The following is a 25,729-nucleotide window of genomic DNA, read 5'->3' on the forward strand; positions in this document are numbered from 1 at the left end:
TAATATACTTTAATAAATGCGTAATGCCCCCAAACTGGTTCAGTAGCCTCTAATTTCTAAGTAACAAATATATTCTAAATCTCAGCTAAATTCCCTAACACTTGGGACAATTATAGGATAGCCCATAAGTTTTTATTCGCCACACTACTCAGTAAACTTAGGTCAACCTAAAGCTCAAGTCTACCATTCTACTCTCCTACTCAATAAACTCCAGTGGCCCTGCTTGCCTCTAGGAGTAAATACAAAATTCATAACCTATACCCTTCCTACGTTTCCAGGCTTCTTACGCTTTACTCCCTGACACATACTCTAATCATGCAATGACTCTGGCCTCTTGACTCCCATCTCCTAACTCTTTGTATTCTCTCTTACAGTCTACCATGCCTGAGATGCTCTCCCTTCTCAACTCTACTTCAACTCCTGACCTCTCTAGGTTCTTTTAAATCCTAACTAAAATCCCACCTTCTACAGAAAGCCTTCCCAAACCCCTCTTAATTATTTCCTATTTCTCCTGTATATATCTCGTTTGTACATATTTGTGTGTTGTCTCCCCATTAGATTGTGAGCCTCTTGAGGGCAGGGACTTTGTTTTGCTTTTCTTTATATCCTCAGTGATTAGCACAGTGCCTGGTACTTGGTAGTAGGAGCTTAATAAATGTTTGTTGACTGTCAGGAATCATGGTTGGTCTTTGTACTGAATAGAGTTCTTTAGCCTTTCAAACTTGTGCTTTTTTACAGTATCGTTGTTATAGTGTAAATTGTTCTCCAGGTTCTGCTTACTTCATTGTATTAGTTCAAGGGAAATATGACAAAAAAAAGGGAAGGAAGGAAGAGACACTAGCAGTACCAGATCTCAAAGCTGGAAGGCAAAGCAGTAATCATCACAACAGTATGGTAATGGTTTAAAAATAGAAAGGTACATCAGTGGAACATATTATGTATGCAGCATATAGAAAAGACTGCCACTACTGGGGTATGGTTTCATTTCAACAAAAATTGCTGAAAACTGGAAGTAGTTTGAAGGAAATTAGGTTTAGACCAATACCTCATACTATATATATGCCAAGATAAGCTCCAAATACTTGACTTAATATAAAAGATCACATCATAAATTAGAAGAGCAAGAATAAGTTACATTTCAGAACCATGGATAAGGGAAGAGTTCATAGCCAAGCAAGTAATAGAGGGAATCAAAAAAGATTAAATGGACTGTTTTAGATAAGAATTTTAAAGTTTTTGCATTTAAAAAAATCTTTGCAGCAAGTTTCTCTAATAAAAGTAACATTTCTAATATAAGAAACTGATTCAAATTTACAAGAATAAATGCCATTCCCCAGTTCGTAAAGGAACAAATGATAGGAGCAGGCAATTTGCAACAGAAGAAAAACAGGCTATCAACAACCATATTTTTTTAAATGTTCCCAAACAATTATTAGAGAAATTAATATTAAAGTAACACTGAAATTCCATTTCATAGTTCATTAGATTATTGAAATTGACCAAAAATAGTTTTATGTGTTAAGAGGGGCTGCAGGAAAACTGGAACATTAATGCATTGTTGTATATGGGAGTTGGTACAGCCATTTGGAAAACAATTTGGAACTATATCCCAAAGTTACTAAATTTTGCCTATGAGGGATACCATTCTTTGACCCAGGGTTACCATATCTAGAGGTATACCTGCAAATAGATAAAAGGAAAAGGAAAAAGACCCACAAGTACCCTAATATATACTCTTGGAGATGAGATGTGTTTTCAGTTTGGAATTGTGTATAAGAGAAATGACTTTACTGTTAGTATATTTTGACTCAGCAGTCATTCTACTGGGCATAGATCCCAAGGAAATCAAAGACAGAAACAAGGTTTTGATATTTGTCAAAATAGTAGCAATACTTAATGTGGTAGCAAAGAATTAGAAACAGGATGGTTGCCCATCATTTGGGAAATGACTAAACTGACATATGAATGTGATAGAATATTACTGTTCAGTAAAAATAAATATAAATCAGAGAATCATGGGGAAATGTTTTATGAATTGATACAGAGTAAACTTTCCCACACACACTTAGAAGGCAGAATCAGAAGAACAGTATACACTATGTCTACAGTAGAATAGATGAAAAGATCATTTCAAAGGAAGTCTAATTCTTGAGTAATTGAAAAACCAAGACTGATCCTGGAAAGCAGATACTAAAACATTCTGTCTTAGTTTCTAGGCAGAGAAATGAAGAACTTATAGGGAAGATAGTCGTTCTAGAATTCTTACTTTAACTTTATTTTATTTCCAGAAATGATAGTGATATAAAAAATATACCAATAAAAAGTATTTTTGAAAAATTTTTAATAAAAATGGAGAAGTGGGAGGACAACAAAGACAAACTTTCTTCATGGAATCACTTTTAGTGTTGGAAGACTCTTTTTGGGGGGGAGGGCCATGAGGGTTAAGTGACTTGCCTGGGTCACACAGCTAGTAAGTGTCAAGTGTCTGAAGCTGGATTTGAACTCAGGTCCTCCTGAATCCAGGGCCAGTGCTTTATCCATTGCAACACTAAGTGCCCAGAAAATTCTTTAAACATCATCTGGTCCAAACTATCTCTTCCTCTTCATCTTCCCATTTAACTGTATTTTGTGGGGGAACTGTAACCGGTTGAATTTATTTATTTGAAGAACAGTGGGGTTAAGTGACTTGCCCAGGGTCACACAGCTAGTAAGTGTCAAGTGTCTGAGGTGGGATTTGAACTCACATGCTCCTGAATCCAGGGCCAGTGTTTTATCCACTGCACCACCTAGCTGCCCCCAACCCATAAAATTTAAATGGTGGCCAGAATCATTCAGGTCGTAAGTGTTGGAACAGACTTTTATCAGGAACATTTAATTTCAAGGAGGTGTTTTGTGAAATAGTGCCTAAACCACTGGTCTGGGCCACACGTCCCCAATAAGTCATAGTCTCTCACAAAACTTTATTTGTATCTCTATTAGGAACCTACTTAACAATGTTACATTGAATCTGCCTTACTGGACTATTGAAGAATTCTATATGGTATCTCTCTGAAGATGAAAGGGTTAAACTGCCATTATATTTAATGTTTTTCATATCAAAAAGGGACAGTACTGTTATATAAAATATTTGCTTTCCCAAAGCATTTTGCAAAATGGTACATTTAGTACTGTATGACCATGGAAAGATTAAGTCTGAAAAGATATCTGGAAAAGCAGGAATGAAACCAAGTACTAGAAAGAAAACAACAGAAGACTACCTATTTTCATATCCCCACCCGCAATGGATTACCCTCTGAAGTACTCCATCAACATCCATGTAGCTGACCCACATCAAGTCTGAAGTATTAACATTTTAAAATTTTGAGTTCCAAATTCTTTTCCAAACTTTCCCACACACACTTAGAAGGCAAGATTATGCCCATTATATATGTGAGGTCATGCAAAACATATTTATAATTTAGCAATGTCTCAAAGCAAGCAACATAAAGGAATTGGAAAAAGTATATTTCAATCTGCACCCAGTTCATCAGGTAGATTGTCTTGGGTTACTGTATTAATCAGAGTAGCAAATCTTTCATGGGTAAACATCATAACAATATTGCTGTTATTATGTACAATGATCTGGTTCTGCTCACTTCGCTTTGCATCAGTTCATATAGGTCTTCCCAGGTTTTTCTGAAACCATCCACCATGTCATTTCTTATAGCACAATTAATTTTTTTTTTTTTTTTACGGGGCAGTGAGGGTTAAGTGACTTGCCAGGGTCACACAGCTAGTAAGTGTCAAGTGCCTGAGTCTGAATTTGAGCTCAGGTCCTTCTGAATCCAGTGCTGATGCTTTACCCACTATGCCGCCTAGCTGCCCTTCAATTAATTTTTTTATTGATTATTAACAGGCCAGAGATACTAGAAGACAACTCATAGATCCATGGTGTTCATCTATCAATTCCAGTCATAACCTGAGCAGTATTTTTTTTTACACCTGAAATATTTTTTCTTCCAGGGCTCTATTTACTACTGGCAACAGTAAGAAGACAGGAAAGGGGGTGAGAGAAATGAGAGAACTTAGATTATGAAAGGCTTTGAATTCCAAACAGAGAGTGTTATATTTAATCCTGGAGGTGATAGGAAGCCACTAGAGTGAAATGGTTGGACCTGTGCTTAAGAAAAATCACTTTGGCAGCTGAGTGGAGAGACTGGAGTGGGTAGAAACTTGAGGCAAGTAGAGTTGTGAACTGATCCAACCATTCTGGAGAGCAATTTGGAACTATGCCCAAAGGACTATGAAACTGCAAATACCCTTTGACCCAGCAATATCACTGCTAGGTCTGCATCCCAAAGATAATAAAAAAGGGAAAAGGACCCACATGTACAAAAATATTTATAGCAACTAGCAACTCTTTGTGGTGGCAAAAAATTGGAAATTATGGGGGGATACCTATCAATTGGGGAATGGATGAATAAGTTGTAGTATATGAATGTAATGGAATACTATTATGCTATTAGAAATGATGAAGGGGAAGTTAGGTGGTGCAGTGGATAGAGCACCGGCCCTGGAGTCAGGAGTACCTGAGTTCAAAGCTAGCCTCAGACACTTGCCACTTACTAGCTGTGTGACCCTGGGCAAGTCACTTAACCCCAATTGCCTCACCAAAGAAAGAAAGAAAGAAAGAAAGAAATGATGAGCAGATTTCAGAAAAACCTGGAAAGACTTATATGAACTGATGCTGAGTGAAGTGAGCAGAACAAGGAAGAACAGCGTACATAGTAACAGCAACATTTTGTGATGATCAACTATGATAGATATAGCTATTTTTAGCAATACAATGATCCAAGACAATTTCACAAGACTCATGATAGAAAATGCTCTCCACTGGGGGCAGCTAAGTGGTTCAGTGGATAAAGCACCAACCCTGGATTCAGGAAGACCTGAGTTCAAATCCGAGCTCAGACACTTGACACTTACTAGCTGTGTGACCCTGGACAAGTCACTTAATCCTCATTGCCTCACCAAAATAAAGAGAGATCATAGGTAACTTTGGAGAATAGTTCAGTTAAATGATGGAGTCAGAAAACTAGTATGTGTAGAGAGTTAAGAAGAAAAAAGAGGAAGTATAGGTTGCTATTGCAGATATCATACAGGGTCATTGTGAAGAAGAAATGAAATAACTTTTAACTTTTTTTTAACAATAAGATATTAAGAGCCAGCAGCATGGTATAGTGGATAGAATGCTAAAGTCGGAATTCAGGAAAACCTGGGTTCAGATCTCATTTCTGTGGCTTACTGACTTTGGGCAAGTCATTTACCTTTCTCATTCAAAGACTTAAGTTATAAATGAATATGATCTTCGCTGGCACACCTGTGAAATCACTGGTCATGGATGTATTGGCATAAATACCTGCCAATTGTTTTTCCTTTGAATATAATTAATGTGGAAGCTTTTCCTTTTTTAGTTGGCATTAAATACATGGTGCCCTCCTACTCATGGTACATATTTAAAGTACTGACCAAAAGGTCTTAGAGTATAATCTCCTAAAAAAAAAAAAAAAGAGCAGTCCTGGTTTTTCACTTGATTTTCTTTATTATGAAGTTTAGATGACAGTAATATTTTTAGGGACTGGATCATCAGTAATAATAGTTATAATGAATTATTAGTCCTTGATGTCATCTAGTACACCCTTTGTTTCTAGTCCATCTCTCAGGAATACCTCTCTGACCCATCAATTTTTAAGAAAGGAAATTCCTTCATCTCCTTCAGTAACAATTTTGTGTCCTGCTCACAGGGTCCAGTTTTGTCCTTTTAGTTATATATGAGAGATAGTCTATTCTAGTGACTCATTTTGTTATGGATTTGTTCCATGCCATTGGGGTGCAGGCTTCTAGCAGGTTCTAACAAACTGAAAAGGCCTGGTGATGAACTTTGTTTCTTTTGAGCACCAGACTTCCTAAGCTTGTTGGGAAGACCTCTTCACCCAAAGGTTGGCCACTAGATGAGTTTGATGAAGACTGTTTGCTAAAGTCTCTGTAGCAGTTGTTGGGGCACCCATATAATAAAATCATGGAGCTTGAAGTTGATGAGTAGGAAAGACTTTATATTGGTTTCTGGCTTTTGGCACAGGAAATGACAACGGAAGAGAAAAAGATAATCAAGCACCTGGACAAGTGTGACTTTACGGAGATCCACAAGTACTTTGTTGAAAAAAATGAATCCCGAAAAGCTTTGTCCAAAGAGGAGAAACAGGTCAGGATACATTCTAAAGTGTTAGAGTTGTTCATTTATTGATATTCATCTTAGAGGAATTCATCTTATTCATTCATGGGCACAGCCAGACCATTAATAGGAGGTGAGTTACCAAAGACATAAATATTCAGTATGCTTTCAATATGTCCTGGTCAAATTTCCTGCAGATATACTTTAAGCAAACTTAATTGCATGAAGTTCTTTAAATTAAAGAGAAAATTAGGAAGTAATTATTTTACTTACTGTTATTTTATAGCAGAATAAGATTCTTTTAAATAGTAAACTCCCCTAGGAGAGACAAATATACTGCATAAAATTAGGTCTACCCTTAATAGGAGGAATGTGGTTGGTACCATCTCCCATCTGAAGAATGTAATAAATGAATAAAAGCTGATATTAATGTGGTACGTAATTTGGTCCACTGTGAAATATGGTATTCATTTTTTGCATTGTTTCATGTAAATATTCTTTTAAACCTTTGAGAAAAATCTACCATAACTTCATCTTTTTTAGTTTGAAATTCACTGAAGTCTCTAAGGAATGATAACCCTTTTTCCTTTCAGGAAACAAAAATAGCTTTGAATAGAGATGGGTGAAGCAGTTTTTTTTTTAACAATTGTTGCATTGGTAGTTAAAGGTTAACTCAGAACTTAACCAAAAAACCAAAAACCAAACTATCATTGGGTTTGTTTTTTTACTTTTTTAGCTTAATTAAATTTAGTTTGAGAAATTCTGTTGTCATTGGCAGCCTAGCATGACTAGAGATGACATAGTGGTGGATTCTCTCTTAGTTCTTCTTACATCCCCCAGTAATTGTGTATCACTCTAATTCATTTATTCTCTTGAAATTTTGATTTCTTGAAACCCTTTCCATGGAAAATTAAGGAAGTACAAAGTTCAGTTTGGGCTAATTAAGGGGTGACTCTTTAGTCCAATTTAAGAAATTTAAATTTGTCCTGTTCTGCTCACTGCTAATGTGTATGATGTTTTACTAACTCAGAAGCTTAAAGAAGAAGCAGAAAGACTTCAGGAAGAGTTTGGCTACTGTATATTAGATGGCCACAGAGAGAAAATAGGCAACTTCAAGACTGAGCCACCAGGGTTGTTTCGTGGTCGTGGGGACCATCCAAAAATGGGGATGTTGAAGAAAAGGATAATGCCAGAAGATGTAATCATAAACTGCAGCAGGTATGCTTTTGGTTTAGTAAAACCTTCCTGTTAAAATTGGCATAAAAGAAGTATTTTGAGTTAGGGGTTCTGGAGTGGGGGGAGAAGGCCCAAAGAGCACAGTGCTTTCTTAGAGTTAAGAGTACATGGTAAGGGGGCAGCTAGGTGGCACAGTGGATAAGGCACCAGCCTTGGATTCAGGAGGACCTGAGTTCAAACCCAGCCTCAGACACTTATTAGCTTTGTGACCCTGGGCAAGTCACTTAACCCCCATTGCCCTGAAAAAAAAAAGAAAAATAAAGAATTAAAGTGGTCTTAAAAAAAAAAGAGTACATGGTAAGGAGGGGGCAGCTAGATGGAGCAGTAGATAAAGCACTAGCCCTGAATTCAGGAAGACCTGAGTTCAAATTTGACCTCAGACACTTGACACTTACTAGCTGTGTGACCCAGGACAAATCACTTAACCCTCATTGCCCTTCCTCCCCCCCCCTCCCGCCCAAAACAAGAGTATATGCTAAAATTTAATTGCTAGAAATTGAGTTGGTCTTGGCTAAGATTTGTATTTCTGACTTAGAACATAAGGATCCTTTTTAAAAAATTATTCAGCAATTTATAGGGTTTGAATTACATTGAGGAAAGTAAAATTAATAAAGAGCATAAAGATTTTATTCCTTATATCTGTAATGTATAAAAAGTTCAAGACATAATTTCTGAGTAATTAATCATTTTATCAGTCATGCTAGCATGTAATTAATAAAAGGGGTCATTGACAGTCTTGAATGCCAAAGGCCCCTCACGGAACCCACACAATGTTTTTATGGCCTTATAAGAGTGGGTATTCCAGGGGGCAGCTAGGCGGCACAGTGGATAAAGCACTGACCCTGGATTCAGGAGGACCAGAGTTCAAATCCGGCATCAGACACTTGTCACTAACTAGCTGTGTGACCCTGGGCAAGTCACTTAACCCTCATTGACCTGCCCAAAAAAAAGGGGGGGGGGGAGTGGATATTCCTGAGTGTGGTCGAATTTGGCTCTGGTTAACAAGTAATGAGAGAGGATGAATATTATAATGAGAGGTGGATCTATTCTAATCAGGGGCTGGGGGACTTTACTTTGTTCTTCTCATTCCAGCCCCCACACCCACACACTCACCCAGGACAATCTAATCAAAGCATATACTCCCACCCAAATCTGAGTAGAACACTTAATGGTTTAACCAGATTGAGGAGAAAGTGAATATAATCTCATTATCAGTGATATCTTTCAGATGCTTAGTAAGGAATGACCTTTCAGAAAGGGATAAATCCTGTGTCTCCCCAATATTAACAATTAGTTATTGGGGCAGCTAGGTGGCACAGTGGATAGAGCACCAGCCCTGGAGTCAGGAGGACCTGAGTTCAAATCCAGCCTCAGCCACTTAACACTAGCTGTGTGACCCTGGGCAAGTCACTTAACCCCAATTGCCTCACCAAAAAACCCCCCAAAAAACAATTATTAATCATTTCCCTGATTTCATTGTACTGTGCTTAGTGATTATAGTAATTTTTAAATTTTATGTTACACCTACCAATTCCTCAATATATTTCTGTTAATAAAAAAAGGAAATTTATTTCATAAAACCATAGACTTAAATTAGAAGGGACCTTAGAAGTAATCCACTGCACCTTCTCATTTTATAGGAGAGGAAACCGAGGCTCATAATTTTGTTGAATGTGTGTTTTTCTTTTTTGGATAACATGATTGCAGCTCCTGCTTTTTTTTTATTCTCTTGATGATAGTAAGAAATTTCTCCAGCTCTCAGTTTTAATCAATGTATGTTTTTGTTTTTTAAATGTGTTTCTTGTAAGCAGCAGACCGAGGAGTATTCTTTTCTTATATACGCTATCAATCTTTTTCATTTTATTTTACCATGTAATCTATTCCCATTTAAAGTTATGAAAGTTAGGTTTATGTTTTCTTACATTTGTCTCTACTGTTACTTTTTTTCAAGTTAGGATTTTTTTCCTGTTATCTGCTGTGTAAACACAGTACTGATTTATTTGTGGTTTTTTTCTGGTTAATTTAGTTTAATCTTTTTTAAGGTGTCCTTCCTACTGGCGCTTTTTCCCTTACCCCTTGATTTTCTCTTCCTTCCCCCACACCCTTTCCTTCCCAGTTTGTTACCCTTTTCCTTTTGGAGCTTTGCTTATTATTTCCTTTTTCTTTTCTGCTTTTAATTTGTAATTTAATTCTTCCCTTCTTTTTTTTCCACTTTTAGTTAAATAGAATCTTTTTTTCCTCTCTTCCCCTTCAACTAGATTTCACTAGTTTCCTATTCACTTAAGTTTTTCATTTTTTTATCCCTTTCCAGAAATGATTTCTTTCCCTTAGTATTATGCTATTATATGCTAAGTGCTTTACAATCATTATCTCATTTGGTCCTCACAACAATCGTGGGAGGTAGGTGCTGTTATCATTCCTATTTTATAGTTGAGGAAACTGAGGCAAACAGAGATTGTGACAGGGAGGATCACAAAAATAGGAAGTGTCTGAGTCTGGATTCGAAGTCAGGTCTTCCTAAATTCAGGCTCACCACTCTATCAAGTATTTTTCAAACATCTCTTTGTAATTAAACAATCATGTTTTTTCATTTATGGTTAAACTTTGAGTTGCAGGGTAGGTCATATCGGGCTGCATATTGAGTTCCATTGTTCTTCATAATACATTATTTCATTCCTTCCTGTGTTTTTCTTGTGGGTATGGAGTAGTCTTATGTTATTTGAATTTCCTTTTCTTTGTATTTGTCTTTCTTGTGGTCACTTGAAATTTTTTTTTTGTATGGGGCAATGAGGCTATTAAGTGACTTACCTGGGGTCACACAGCTAGTAAGTGTCTGGGGTTGGATTTGAACTCAGGTCCTCCTGAATCCAGGGCCACTGCTTTATCCACTGTGCCACCTATCTGCCCCAAACTTGTTGTTTTTCCACTCCAGTATTTTTGTTTGTTTGTTTGTTTTGTTTTGTGAGGCAGTTGGGGTTAAGTGACTTGCCTAAGGTCACACAGGTAGTAAGTGTTAAGTGTCTGAGGCCGGATTTGAACTCCGGTCCTCCTGACTCCAGGGCCAGTGCTCTATCCACTGCACCACCTAGTTACCGCAACTTGTTGTTTTTCAATGCAATTGTTGGGGCAGCTGGGTGTCACAGTGGATAGAGCACCGGCCCTGGAGTCAGGAGGACCTGAGTTCAGATGTGACCTCAGACACTTGACACTAGCTGTGTGACCCTGAGCAAGTCACTTTAACCCTCATTGCCCAGCGAAAAAAGAAGAAAAAAAAAAACTGACGTCAATGAAATTGTTAAATTTAACCACTATCTGTCTTGCAGTTTACAGCCTTGAGTTTTTGTGGGTTTTTTCTGGAGGTGATTTATGGGTTTTTCCAATTGGCAATTTGTTTTCTGTATTCAGAAGTTCTGGGAAGTTTTCTTGCATTACAGTGTTCAGGTTTTTTGGCTTGTGATCTTTTGGGGGGAAGTATAATCCTTACATTGTTTCAAAGAATCTTGAGTGAGATCAATATATTTTGCTTCTGTGGAAAGCATGTTTTCTCACACACACATACATGCACACGCACTCACACACCTTCACAATGTCCTACATCATTTTCTCTGTTCTTTGGTTCTGTGGTACAGATTGCTGCTACACTGCTGTTACTGAAGCCTGGGCAAATTTATGCCTTTTGGAGTTTGGGTTTCTGTAGCAGTAGGAGGAAGCAAGGTCAAGATGCACAGTTGACTTCTCTTATTAGCTAGCCCAGACATACTACACATCCCTTTCACATTCCTGGCACTTTATTAGCTCTAATCCCTTTTAAAAATCTGTTACTGCCAAAAGAAACTTGGGGCATACTTTATTTACAATAAATTTTGAGTTATGTGGTTTTACTGTAGCACAATATGGATCAAATATTTTATCCAAAGGCAATGTAAGCTCTTTTTGGAAAGGAACAGCAATCTATTGTGTACTCAACATTGCTAGACATTGCAAGAGCTATAAGAAATCGTAACACTACCCTTAAGGAGCTTACAGACTTTTAAGATAAAAGGGACAGGATCAGTAGCACATATGAAGCAATTAGAGAATGATACCAAAGAGAGTATGCTCAGATTCTGACATATTTGGTACAGACAAGTAGTTCTTAAAAACAGATAATGTACTTTAGGATTTGATGGATTATTTTCTTATAACTTCAAGAAAAAAGAATTTGTAAAATAATTAACCTGATTGATGTGGCTTTTTCCTTCCAGGGACTCTAAAATACCAGAGCCACCTCCAGGTCACAAGTGGAAAGAAGTACGCTTTGACAACACAGTCACTTGGCTGGCATCATGGACTGAGAACATCCAGAATTCCATTAAGTACATCATGTTGAACCCCAGCTCAAAGCTTAAGGTCTGTATGTGAGTAGGTTGAGGGTATTTGAAGTATAGACCTTTCCTTTTTATAAGCTAGTCTCTTTAGAAATCCAAGGATATGACCAAGGGTAAGCAAACAAGAAATTATACCTATCCATTTGACTGACAAGTACCTGTCTAGATGCTCCTGTTCTGGATAAGAGTAGGCTAGACCTTGTGCAGAAGTGAAGACAGATTCCAATTCCAACATTTTGCTGTGTATTTTATGTCCAAGTTTTCTTTGAAATATAGCCAGAAGACTGTTTTATCTAAGAACTAGCCTGTCCAACAGGCTTATCACCAGGTTGACTGCCAGGTGATGAATTTTTCAGCCACAGGGGCTCAAGCTCAACTCTGTTCCTACAAGGGTTGTGATACGCTTTGGGGTAGTCAGTAAAATTGGGAGCAACAAAATTATGAATACAGTGATGGGATGATGATAATCCATTGAAGTTTTATAAAGCTAATTTTGGCAACATATTGAAATTACCAACCACTTTGTAAGTGTTCTTTGACCTTTAGTCAGTTTAAATTTCTCATTTTTCCCTCTGTCTTGCCCCCCCCCATCAAAAAAGTTGAATTTGTAACTCAGATCAGATGCTGTTTGTCCTCATTTATTAAAATATTCTTTTTAGTATAGGATCTTTGAGGCAACATGGCATAGTGGATGGACAGCCAGTCTTGGAATCAGAGAGACCTGGGTTTAATTTCCACCTCTGCCATATGCATGCTGTGTGTCCCTGGGCAAGTCACTTGGTATCTATGGGCAACCCATAATAAATTTTTCAAAAAGATAATAAATTGGGGCAGCTAGGTGGCGCTGTGGATAGAGCACCAGCCCTGGAGTCAGGAGTACCTGGGTTCAAATCCGGCCTCAGACACTTAACACTTACTAGCTGTGTGACCCTGGGCAAGTCACTTAACCCCAATTGCCTTACTTAAAAAAAAAAAAGATAATAAATCATCTTTATGTAATATTTTTAGTTCTGCAAAAAGTTTTACCCACAACAACACTGTGGGGTTGATAGTTACAAGTATCTTCTTCCTCACTTTATAGATGAGGAAAATGGGGCATAGGGAAGTTAAATTACTGCCTAAAGTTACACAGTTTGTAGGTGGGCAACCTAGATTTTTGAATTGTAACCTCTTGACTAAAAGCCCAACACTATTTTGGTTATACTACCCCATGGCCCCTCCCCAACAGAGGATCTGTTCAGACACGTGGTACTTACATGAATGAATACTTGAGTTCTGTAGATCATGGGTGGCACCACTTTTACACATGTATCAAGTTGTTAGAGAACTGTATGATTTATGGAGACTCTAGCATTGCTGTGGTAAATAATGGTAAAACTTCAGCAGTGGGGAATATTAAAAAAAGGGATGGAGGCAGCTAGGTGGCACAGTGGATAGAGTACCAGCCCTGGATTCAGGAGGACCTGAATTCAAATCCAGCTTCAGACACTTGATACTTACTAGCTGTGTGACCCTGGGCAAGTCACTTAACCCCAAATGCTTCACACACAAAGAAAAAAAAAAGGATGAGAGCAGAAGAATTAAAGAACTTATCTTTAAGTTCCAATGTATTACCATCCTGGAAATCTGTTGACCCTATAGGTTGGTATTTCAGTTTCCCATCTGACACCTTTGGAGCCATCCCACTGTTCTTAGATTGTACAGTTTATAAGGACTCATGGAAGTATAATAATAAAAATTACCACAAGAAATCTTCCTTAAAATTGGTGTGTTAGCACCATAGTAAATTAGTATCACCTCCAAAACTGCTTCCAGGTTAACACTATGAGCTCAGCCCTTCTCTTTTCAACTACTTTTTTCTATCCCTTAATCTTAAATCAAATGCGTACCTAACTTCAAGGGTTTATTACCTTATAGCAAGCACCCTTCCTTCTCCACTCTAGTGTCTACCTAAGATGGGCAATTAGGTAGTGAACTGGAGCACTGGCCCTGGAGTCAGAAGGACCTGAGTTCAAATCTGGCTTCAGACACTTGACACTTACTAGCTGTATGGCCTAGACGAGTTACTTAACTCCAATTGCCTCAAACATCTGGGGCCATTTCCAGTTGTCCTGATGTATATCTTGTCACGGACCCAGATGGCTCCAGAGGAGAGAGTGAGACTGGTGACTACACAGCCCTGCCTTACTAAAATCCCATTCACTGCAAGTCATGACATCACCTCCCCAATGTTATGGTCCTCTTCAAGGAAGAAGGACAAACAACAACAACAAACAAACCTAAAATAGATTATATAGCAGTGTAGCTTAGAAATGTCTGAAATAGCAAAAGTCATAATTCCCACTTGCATTAAACTTTTGTCATCTTTTGTTTTTGTTTTTTTAAGGGGATGCTGGGGCATGGTGAATTTCAGCCATTCACTACAGAAAATTTTTAATTAAATTTTATTTTTGTTAATGAACATATATCATTTTTTTCTCTTTCTCCCATCCCTACCATTAAAAAGAAAAAGCAAACTTGTAAGAAATAGGCATAGTCAAGCAAAATAAATTACCTTATCAGCTATGTCCAAAAAATATATTGTCTCATTCTGTGTCCTAGTCCATCGTCTTTTTATCAGGAATTACTTCATCATGAGTCCTCTGGAATTAAGGTTGGTCATTGCATTGATCAGAGATATTAAGGCTTTCAAAGTTGTTTTTGCAGTCATGTTACTGTATACATTTTTCTCCTTGTTCTGCTCACTTGGCATCAGTTCGTACAAGTCCAGGTTTCACTGAAACCATTTCTTTCATCATTTTTAGTTATATCATCATATTACATTATTACATTCATATATCATAGGTTGTTCATCCATTCCCTAGTTGATGGGCATTCCCATTTTGTCCATTTCTTTGGCTCTACACAAAGAGACGCCATAGATACCACTATACACAGGAATACTTTCCCTCCTCTTTTGATCTCTGAGTTAAAGACCTGAAAGTACTATTATCGGGCCAAAAGGTGTGCGCACTCTAGCAACTTTTGAGGCATCATCATAAATCGCTTTCTAGAAAATGGGTAGCTCAGTTCACATCTACAATAGTACATTGCTGTATCTGTTTTCCCACACCTATTCCAGCGTGTCTCATCTTTCCTTTTTTGTCAACTGTGTCAATTTGATGGGAGTGAGGTGGAACTTCAGAGCTCCTTAAATTTTTTTTTCTGTAATTATTAGTTATTTGAAGATTTTTTTTTTCATTTGGCTATTGACAGCTTGACTTTCTTACTTTGAAAACTGCTGGGGGCAGCTAGGTGGCACAGTCGATAAAGCACCAGCCCTGGATTCAGGAGGACCTGAGTTCAAATCCAGCCTCAGACACTTGAGACTTAATAGCTGTGTGCCCCATGGCAAGTAACTTAACCCTCATTGCCCCACCAAAAAAGAAGAAAAAAGAAAACTGCCCCAGGCCATTTTCTTCTTTTTTGGGGGGGAGGGGGGGGAAGCAATCAAGATTAAGTGACTTACCCAGGATTACACAGCTAGTGTCTGAGACCAGTTTTGAACTCAGGTTCTCCTGACTCCAGAAGGCCACTTTCTAAGACTATGAGTAGCAGAGCAAATGCCCTTCTACGTTGGCAGAGGTGTTTCCTTATCAGGTGTTCCCAATACTAATAAAATCACTGGTCTAATATGAAATATATAGAATAAATGTGGTTGGAGGTTTCCTCTTCTCCTTCTACCAGAAATCATTACCCCAGGTAAAGATTGAAAGAAAATATGGAGGATTTTTATTTTCTTTATCCAGGGGGAGAAGGATTGGCAGAAATATGAAGTTGCTCGACGCCTGAGGGGGGGTAGTAGACAAAATCCGTTTTCAATACCGTTTTGACTGGAAATCAAGGGAAATGAAAAAACGTCAAAGAGCTGTAGCTCTTTATTTCATTGATAAGGTAGGGGTTTTTTTTAAGTCTTTATTAGAATTTACTATTAGACAAAAATGCATATTTTTCATTACTGACACCAAATTCTGAAATTCACTGGATTTGTCAAAAGACTGCTTTTATCAGAGTTTAAGATTTAACCTTTCACTTATATTGAATCCTTGGGCAGTACACATAACTTCTGTTTTCTCATCAGAAAAGTCGGAATAATAACAATTCCTTTTTTTATAGTATTTGAAGGATTAAAATGCACTTTCCTTACCATAATCTTATAAAGAAGGTACTATAAATATTAACCTAATTTTCCAAATGAAAAAACTGTGAATCAGAAGGGTTAACTTACCCATGATCCTCTAGCCATCATGTATCAGGGGGAGGATTCAAACTCATATCATCTGACTCCTAGTTCTAGTGAGTGCCCTTTGCACTCTGTCTAATTGTAACACCTTACTTGCTGGTTATAAGGGTCAAAGGAGAAAATATCATGGTAAAGTTCTTTGGAAACACAAAGTTTTGTGTGTTAGTGGTTATTATTTAACTATTAGGATAGAGAAAGGGCAAGTTTGACAAATGTTGCTGATACTTGGACTAGAAGAATTTCCTTTGTTGTGTATAAGGTTGGAACCTCTTGATTGTGGTAACAAGATGTGTTTGAATGATTCGATCTCAGTCTCCTTTTCTTTCCTGTGGCTAGCTGGCCCTGAGAGCTGGTAATGAGAAAGAAGAAGGAGAAACAGCAGACACTGTTGGTTGCTGTTCACTTCGTGTTGAACACATACAGCTGCACCGTGAGTTAGATGGGCAGGAACATGTTGTAGAATTTGACTTCCTGGGAAAAGACTCTATCCGATACTATAACAAAGTTCCTGTTGAAAAGCCAGTGAGTACCTTGTTTTATCATGTTGCACTTGAGGTGTTTTCTTTAATTTCAGTTAAGACATGTTACAGTGAAAATGGAATCTAGCAATTCTACCATATCTTCTTCCCTCATAGAATTCATAGAATCTAAGAGTTGTATAGATACCATTTAATCTAACTCTATACCTGACAATATCCCCTTGTGTCATTCCCTGCAAGTGGTCCTCAGGCCTTTTGCTTGGAGATTTTGAGTGAGGAATAAACCACTAATGCTCGAGGCAGTCTAGTCAATTTTTATTTAACTCTATTTAGATAACGCTAATTAAATATTTTCCTTATATCTATTCTAATTGTAGCTTCCAGCCATTGTTCTTAGTTCTACCTTTTGGGGCTAAGTTGAACAAGTTTGGGTTTTTTTAAGTTGAACAAGTTTTAACTAATTCCTCTTCCACTTAATAACTTTTTAAAAAATAAAAGTATTTTATTATTTTCCAGTTACATGTAGAGATAGTTTTCAACATTTGTTTATATAAGATTTCCAATTTCAAATTTTTCTCCCTCCCTCCCCACCTCTGCTAGACAGCAGGTAATCTGGTATAGGTTATATATGTACAATAACATCAAACACATTTCTGCATTAATCATGTTATATGAGAAGAATCAGAGCAAAAAGGAAAAACCTCAAAAAAGAAAAACAACAGCACCAAAAACAAAAGAAATAGTATGATCCAATCAGCATCCATATTCCACAGTTCCTTTTTTTTATTTTTTCCTGGATTTGGAGAACCTTTTCCATCATGATTCCTTTGGAACTTTCTTGTACTGTTGGATTGGTGAGAAGAATCTAGTCTATCACAGTTGATCAACACATAATGTTGATGATACTGTGTACAATGTTCTCCTGGTTCTGCTCATCTCACTCAGCATCAGTTCATGCAAGTCCTTCCAGGTTTCTCTGAACTCCTCCTACTCATCATTTCTTACAGTACAGTAGAATCCCATTACATTCATAGACCACAACTTGTTCAGCCATTCCCCAATTGATGGGCAGCCCCTCAATTTCCAATTCCTTGCCACCACAAAAAGAGCAGCTATAAATATTTTTGTACATGTGGGTCCCTTTCCCCCTTCCATGATCTCTTTGGGAAAAAGACCCAAAAGTGGTATTGCTGGGTCAAAGGGTATGCACAGCTTTATAGCCCTTTGGGCTCCAGAATGGTTGGATCAGTTCACAGCTCTACCAACAATGCATTAGTGCTCTAATTTTTCCACAGCTTCTCCAACATTTATTATTTTCCTTTTTTGTCATATTAGCCAATCTGATAGGTGTCAGGTGGTACCTCAGAGTTGTTTTAATTTGCACCTCTCTAATCAATAGTGATTTAGAGCATTTTTTCATATGGGAATAGATAGCTTTGATTTCTTCATCAGAAAACTGCCTGTTCATATCCTTTGACCATTTCTCAATTGGGGAATGACTTGGATTCTTAAAAATTTTATTTAGTTTCCTGTGTATTTTAGAGATGAGGCCTTTATCAGAAGTACTGGCCATAAAAATTGTAATAACTCTTAAATATTTGAAATTACCTTTGTTCGTTAAATTGAATATCCTTAGTTCATTTGACTGATCTCCATATTCTTTTTTTTTTTTAACTTTTTTTTTTAAGTGAGGCAATTGGGGTTAAGTGACTTGCTCAGGGTCACACAGCTAGTAAATGTTAAGTGTCTGAGGCCGGATTTGAACTCAGGTACTCCTGACTCCAGGGCTCTATCCACTGCGCCACCTAGCTGCCCCTGATCTCCATATTCTTAAGGTGTCCATCCTTATGGATGGTCACCCTCTTATATCAATATCCTTTGTAAAATGTGATGCCCACAACTAAATATAATATTCTTCAAGTTGTCTAAGGCAGACTATTCCCTTCATTTTTTTTAGTATGCTACTCTGCTTTCTCTCTTTTCAATTTAATAGTATTTTATTTTTTCCAATTACATGTAAAGACAATTTTTAACATTAATTTTTTGAAAGATTTTGAGTTTTGAATTTTTCTCCCTCCTCTCCAAGATGACTATATGTTTACATCCCTATATGGGAAGATGATACTTTTAGCTCTTTAGAACTATTAGTTAGAAGGCAAACAGTTTGACCTTATTGAATAACATGTTTTTTTCTTTCCTGTTTTTATGCTTTTCTTGAATCTTGTATTTGAAAATTGAATTTTCTGTTCAGTTCTGGGCTTTTCATCCATTTTGTAGTTACACATTAAATTATTTTCTTTGTATATTTTCCTAATGTGCATTTGCTTCTAAGGACTGACTTGTTTTTACTCCAAAAATTTTGGTTGATACCTCATTGTTGTCATTTCCTTTAACAAACCAATTATTGATTTTGTTATTTTTCTTTAATCTTCTCTTGCTTTAGACTTATTTTAGTCTTTATTTAGGGGTAAATCTTGACTATACACTTTACTATTTATTATAATTATTACTCCTTCATAGTCAATAAAGGTTGAATTTTAAATTAATGATTTTTTTTTTCATTTGTTTCTAAGACTTAGCATGGTTGCTGTTTTTTCCACAGGCATCCAGAATTGGAAAATGTATACTTTTTGTGAGTTCTACTTAGGAATCAATAGATGTCAATTACATTTTTTTCTAAAACATGATTTTCAGATTCTTATTTTTTAACTATTTATTATTCTATTAGACTTTTCTAGATCTGAATGGGTCACAATGAGCTCCCCTAGTTTCCAGTTTCTTTCTAGCTTAATACCTATCATCCTATGTATCTGTGAGTAATTAACAACATTTGATACGATTTAACAAGCATTTATTAAATCTCAGCAACATTCTAGGCACTAGATATACAGAGAACAAAATGAAACAATCGCTGATGTAACATATCTTATAGTCTACTGGGGTCAAGAGAAAACAGACAACAATGAAATAGGAAAAGTTATTATAGCAGGGCAAGTAGGTACAATTATTTTCATATAACAGAGTACACAGGAATTGAGGTAATATAGTTCCTAAAGTCCATCAAATCTGCTTATTAACCCTTTAAAATTAATAAGAGGACTGGAATGGCCAGACTGCATCCCAAAATGGGCCCCGAAATTCCTCAGGCAGATCCTCACATCTCTGCTAGCACCCTGAAAACTCAATTTAAAAATAGGACTTCTTTTCAAAGCCCTCTTTCATTTGTGCACAAACTCTGTCCCCATAGTCTGTTCAAGGGGACCCTCTGCTAGTGAGAGTGAAAATTTGAGAACTGTAACCTTGAAAACAGATAGAAACAGAACATATAAACTTACTGGGATAAAATTTAATTACTGGTAAAAGGGAAAGCCAGATCACAGCCAGGGTCCTAACAAAGAACACTCTTTTTGGTTTTGAGAATTCTCCATGTGGGGCAGCTAGGTAACGCAGTGAATAGAGAACCAGCCCTGGATTCAGGAGGACCTGAGTTCAAATATGACTTCAGACACATGACACTTACTAGCTGTGTGACCCTGGGCAAGTCACTTAACCCTCATTGCCCTGAGGGGGGGGGGGAGAATTCTCCATGTGGGCCCAAGATAATATAGAGGAGGTTTCTGTCAAGAATCTAGTGTGTAAGGCTCTAATCCCTTTGTGGTTCACCATAACTGTAACAATTAAAAAGGTTTCAGAGACATAATTTTTGTATAATGTAATTCTTTCATTAATGCCAGTATGCTTACTAATAAAAAGATGGAGAGCAGCTCGATGGCGCAGTAGATAGAGCATCAGCCCTGGAGTCAGGAGGACCTGAGTTCAAATCCGGCCTCAGACACTTAATACTTACTAGCTTTGTGACCCTGGGCAAGTCACTTACCCCCAATTGCCTCACTAAAAAAAAAAAAAAAAAGATGGTCATTTGGCTGTCTCTCTCTTAGACCTAAGGCAAATGTCCATTTTTTCCCCTGAAAGATTATTCTCAATTTTTCTGTATAATTGATTCTTGCATGTAATCCAGGCTCCTTTGCTAAATCCTGTGTAATCCTGACTGTGGCTCCTTAATATTTGAATTGTTTTTTTCTGGCTGCTTACAGTATTTTCTTCTTGACTTGAGAGTTCTGGAATTTGTCTATGATATTCCCTGGAGTTTTCATTTTGGGAACTCTTTCTGGAGGTAATCAGTGGATTCTTTCAATTACTATTTTACCCTGTGATTCTAAGACAAGGCAGTTTTTGATAATTTCTCAAAAGATGCTGTCCAGGCTCTTTTTTTGATCATGGCTTTCCGAAAGCCCAGTAATTCTTAAATTATCTCTCCTTGATCTATTTTCCAGGTCAGTTGGTTTTCCAGTGAAGTATTTCACATTTTCTTCTATTTTTTCATTCTTTTGATTTATTTGATTTTTGGGGGGTGGTGGGGGCAGGGCTATGGGAGTTAAGTGACTTGCCCAGGGTCACACAGCTAGTAAGTGTCAAGTGTCTGAGGCTGGATTTGAACTGAGGTCCTCCTGAATCCAGGGCCGGCGCTTTATCCACTATGCCACCTAGCTGCCCCCATTTGATTCATTTTTGATGTCTCATAGTCATTAGCTTCCACTTGCTCAATTCTACTTTTTAAGAAATTATTTTTCTCCATTGGATTTTTGTACCTCCTTTCTCATTTGGCCAATTCTTTTTTTTTTTTTTTTTTTTAGTGAGGCAATTGGGGTTAAGTGACTTGCCCAGGGTCACACAGCTAGTAAGTGTTAAGTGTCTGAGGCCGGATTTGAACTCAGGTACTCCTGACTCCAGGGCCGGTGCTTTATCCACTGCGCCACCCAGCTGTCCCTCATTTGGCCAATTCTGAAAGAATTGTTTTCTTTTTTCATGATTCTCTTGTATCCTCTCATTTCTTATCCTGATTTTTGGGCTTGAGACCAATTCATATTCCTCTTTGAGGCTTCACATATAGGCATTTTGACATTGTTGTCCTCTTCTGAGTTTGTGTTTTGATTTTCCCTGTTCCCTTTCTATGGTCAAGGCTTTTTTTTTTTTTTTTATGATTTCTTTTTTTTTCCTTTTTCTTTTTAATTATCATTTTTATTTAAAATTTTTCTTCCTGGGGCGGCTAGATGGCGCAGTGGATAAAGCACGGGACCTGGATTCAGGAGTACCTGAGTTCAAATCCAGCCTCAGACACTTGACACTTACTAGCTATGTGACCCTGGGCAAGTCACTTAACCCCATTGCCCTGCCAAAAAAAAAAAAATTTTTTTTTCTTCCTGCTTTCCCTTTCCCTCTTTTTCTCCCTTCCTTCCCCCCTCCCTGAGGCACTAAACAATCAGATACAGGTTATATATGTACAATTAATTATATAAAACATTTCCATATTAGTCATTTTGTATAAGAAGAATTGAATAAAAGGGGAAAGAAAGGGAAAAACAGCATGCTTCAGTCTGTTCAGTCAATATCAGTTCTTTGGAGGCAGATAGTATGCATCATCATTAGTCTTGGGATTGTCTCGGATAATTGTATTGCTGAGAATAGCTAAGTCATTCACAGTTCTTCATTGAACAATATTGCTGTTATTGTGTATAGTTGTCTCTTGGTTCTGTTCACTTCACTATATATCAGCTTATGTAAGTCTTTCCAACTTTTTCTGAAATCATTTTGCTTGTCATTTCTTATAGCATAATAATATCCCATTATAATTATATACCATAGTTTATTTAGCCATTCCCCAGTTGATAGGCATTCCTTTGATTTCCAATTCTTAGCCACCACAAAAAGAACTGCTATAAATATTTTTGTACAAATAGGTCCTTTTCTCTTTTGGGGAATGTGTTTGGGATATAAAAATATCAATGGTATTGCTGAATGAAAATATGCACAGTTTTATAGCCCTTTGGGCATAGTTCCAAATTGCCCTCCAGAATGATTGGATCGGTTCACAACTCCATCAACAATGCATTAGCATTCTGGTTTTCCCACATCCCCACCAATATCCAACAAGTTTCTCCTTTTTGTCATATTAGCCACTCTGATAGATGTGAGGTGACACCTCAGAGTTATTTTAATTTGCATTTCCCTGCTCAGTAGTGATTTAAAGCATTTTTTCATATGACTATAGTTAGCTTTGATTTCTTTGTCTGAAAACTGTCTGTTCATATCCTTTGACCATTTCTCAATTGGGGAATGACTTGTATTCTTATAAATTTGATTCAGTTCTCTACATATTTGAGAAATGAGGCTTTTATCAGATACTTGTTACAAAAATTCTTTCCCAGTTTTTGGTGTTCCTAATAATTTTGGTTACATTGGTTTTGTTTGTGCAGAAGCTTTTTAATTTTATAAAATCATAATTATCTATTTTATATTTTGTAATGCTCTCTATATCTCCTTTAGTTCTGAATTCTTCCCATCCATAAATCTGACAGATAAACTATTCCATGCTTTCTTAATTTGCTTATGGTATCACCTTTATGTGTAAATCATGAACCCATTTTGACCTTATTTTGGTATACAGTGTGAGATATATAATATGTCTATACCTAGTTTCTTTCATATTTTTCCAGTTTTTGTTCAGTCTTTGTCAAATAATAAGTTTTTGTTCCAAAAGCTTGGATCTTTGGGCTTATCATATACTAGATTAGTAGGCTTTCTGCCAGTCGTGGACGACCATGGATCAGCACCTTGAAGAGCCACAGGCCACAGTGTGGCTGTGCAGTCCAATATGGGAGCCTCAGCTCCTGCTGCAACGAGGACTTTGGAAAGCTGCGCTCTCTGTACTATAGTGCAGTTTGTACCTATTCTACTCCATAGATCTACCACTCCATTATTTCTTAGCCAGTACCAGATTTTTATAATTACCACTTTATAATATAGTTTGAGGTCTGGTACTGTTAGACCACCTTCTTTCATATTTTTTTTTCATTGATTCCCATGATATCCTTGAGCTTTTGTTCTTCCATTTGTGATGAAATGGGATTTAGCAGACACTCAAAGACCCACCTGGAAATTAATCTATACTGATTGCAACAAGTGAGAGTGATTGACTGCTGATTAAGCCTACTTCAAGTTAATTGGATTGTAATCACACCTGACTATCCCTTAAGAAGGTATTGTTCTCAGAAACTAGACCCTGAACTCAACTTGAGAACACCTTCAAAGCCAATGGATTTGGAGGACAGCAACCAATTACCTTGAAGCAGTGTGTTCCAGATCTATAAAAAGCTTCTACAAACAGCTTGCTAGAGTGTTCCTGATTAAAGCAGGCTCGTGGAGGAGGACTTCAGGGAGAACCCAACCAGGCTGGAACTCTAGGCTAGACTGGTGCTGAAGCTTCTGATTTAAGGCAACCACAATATAGATTTTAAACATCACACATTTGTTCTTCTCATTTTCTAGCCTATTTTGTGACTTTTTGAGCTCTATTCCTGGCATACAGAGGCATGCTTCTTGCACTGGGGTCCAGGGGTCTGGTCACTGGATTTTTGTGCTGGGGCTGGCAGCTTGCTTACTGCACTAGAGTAGCCTGGCCTAGTTGTGCCTGTCATGGCAGAGGTTTCAGAGCTGGCAGTTCAGCTGCTGTGTTGGGGCTGGAGACCTCAAAACTGACCTGCTGAACCAGGACCTCAGGATTTGGTTGTTGATATGTGCTGTGTCTAAGAACCCCCTGCTGGCTTTCCTGGACACTGCCTGTGCTGGGCTATGCTCCCCTTTTACCTAAGAGAAACAGACCTTTCCTGCAGTCCTTCTGAGTTATCTTGGGATGGAAAATTGTTTCACCCTGTCTTTTTGTGGGTTCTGTTGCTCCAGAGTTCATTAGAGGTTTGATTTAGTAGTATTTCAAGAAAAACTGGGAGAGCTCAGGTAACTGCCTGGCTTTTCTCCTCCATCTTGACCCCACCATCCTATCCTTCTCCTAATGCATTTTAAGATTGCATTGACTTTTTTCACTGCTACATTATCCAGATTTTTTTGAGTGATAATTCACTGAGTTGTCAAATTCACTAAAATGGCTGGTGTTTTTCAGACAAAAAGATGGTCATGCCCTTGGTTTTACTATCATGTACAAATATGCTACCTGTGTTCAAGAATTCTGAAATCTCCTACACCTTACTTCCCAGCAGGTATTCTTTGATCCAGTCAGACTGACCTCCTGACTGTTCTATGAACAAGATTTTGGCTCCAGGCATTTTCTCTGGCTATTCCCCATGCCTCGAATGCTCTTCCTCTTCTGCTCCAACTACTGACCTCCCTGGCTTCTTTTAAGTCCCAACTAAAATTCCACCTTCTACATGAAGCCTTCCCTACTCCTAAGTCCAGTACCTTCTTCTATGAATTATTTCCTATTTATCCTGTTGCTTCATATGTATTTGTTTCCATGTTGTCTCCCTCATTAGATTTTATATAATCTCCTTGAGGACAGGAACTATCCCAGCACTTAGCACAGTGCCTTGCAAATAGCAGGTCCTTAATAAATGTTAAATGACCAACTGTTTCTGCCTCTATTGATCTTCAACCAGATGTTACTTACCAAACTTCCTTGCTCAAGTTCTTGAATTTACCTCTTCCACTCCCCCTGGGTTCTTGAAGGCTAGGCTAGCTAAGTTCATGTAAGTCTTGCCAAGTTGGAAAGTCTTTTAATATGGGCCTGATAAGTTCTGAGAGACTCATTACCAGGTCAGACACCAGGAGATGAATGTATTTTTACAACAACTACAACAACTCATTCACTCCTCTCAAACTTCCTTGAAGTGATTATGATCAGCATCAATAGAGAGAGCACTTTCCCAAGTGAAATCACTGATCCCTGAAGTTTTTAAATAAATGTGGGACCTTTTGGTTACTGTTTTGATTTCTGTACCACACTTCTCCCAACTCCCATCATGTCTTTTCATTGTGAGTTTGTTCAGAAACTGTCCATAGTATTCATGCATGCTTTGGGTTTTTCTCTTCATTACAGGTATTTAAGAATTTGCAGCTCTTCATGGAGAACAAGGACCCAGGGGATGATCTGTTTGATAGACTTAATGTGAGTTTCTTTGGGGGGGAAAAATGGTTTCTATTACCTGCTACTTATATCATACTGATTGCATAAAATGTCCTTGTCACTTCTGCAATGTATTTTTTGTGTAAAATTGGTCTGACTGAAGGTTATAGAACACAACAT

At 37.5% G+C, this 25,729-nt stretch overlaps 1 protein-coding gene across 1 annotated transcript in view; it reads left to right on the forward strand.

Moving 5' to 3' along the window:
- TOP1MT (DNA topoisomerase I mitochondrial) overlaps positions 1–25,729 on the forward strand; it is a 51,306-nt gene that overhangs the window by 14,389 nt on the left and 11,188 nt on the right. Inside the window, 7 exon segments of the mRNA XM_043975913.1 lie at positions 6,119–6,241; positions 7,242–7,429; positions 11,692–11,836; positions 15,603–15,647; positions 15,649–15,747; positions 16,433–16,618; positions 25,523–25,591. Coding sequence (XP_043831848.1) covers positions 6,119–6,241; positions 7,242–7,429; positions 11,692–11,836; positions 15,603–15,647; positions 15,649–15,747; positions 16,433–16,618; positions 25,523–25,591 — 855 coding nt within the window.

The sequence above is a fragment of the Dromiciops gliroides genome, chromosome 1, assembly GCF_019393635.1.
Source record: "Dromiciops gliroides isolate mDroGli1 chromosome 1, mDroGli1.pri, whole genome shotgun sequence".
Lineage (NCBI taxonomy): Eukaryota > Metazoa > Chordata > Mammalia > Microbiotheria > Microbiotheriidae > Dromiciops > Dromiciops gliroides.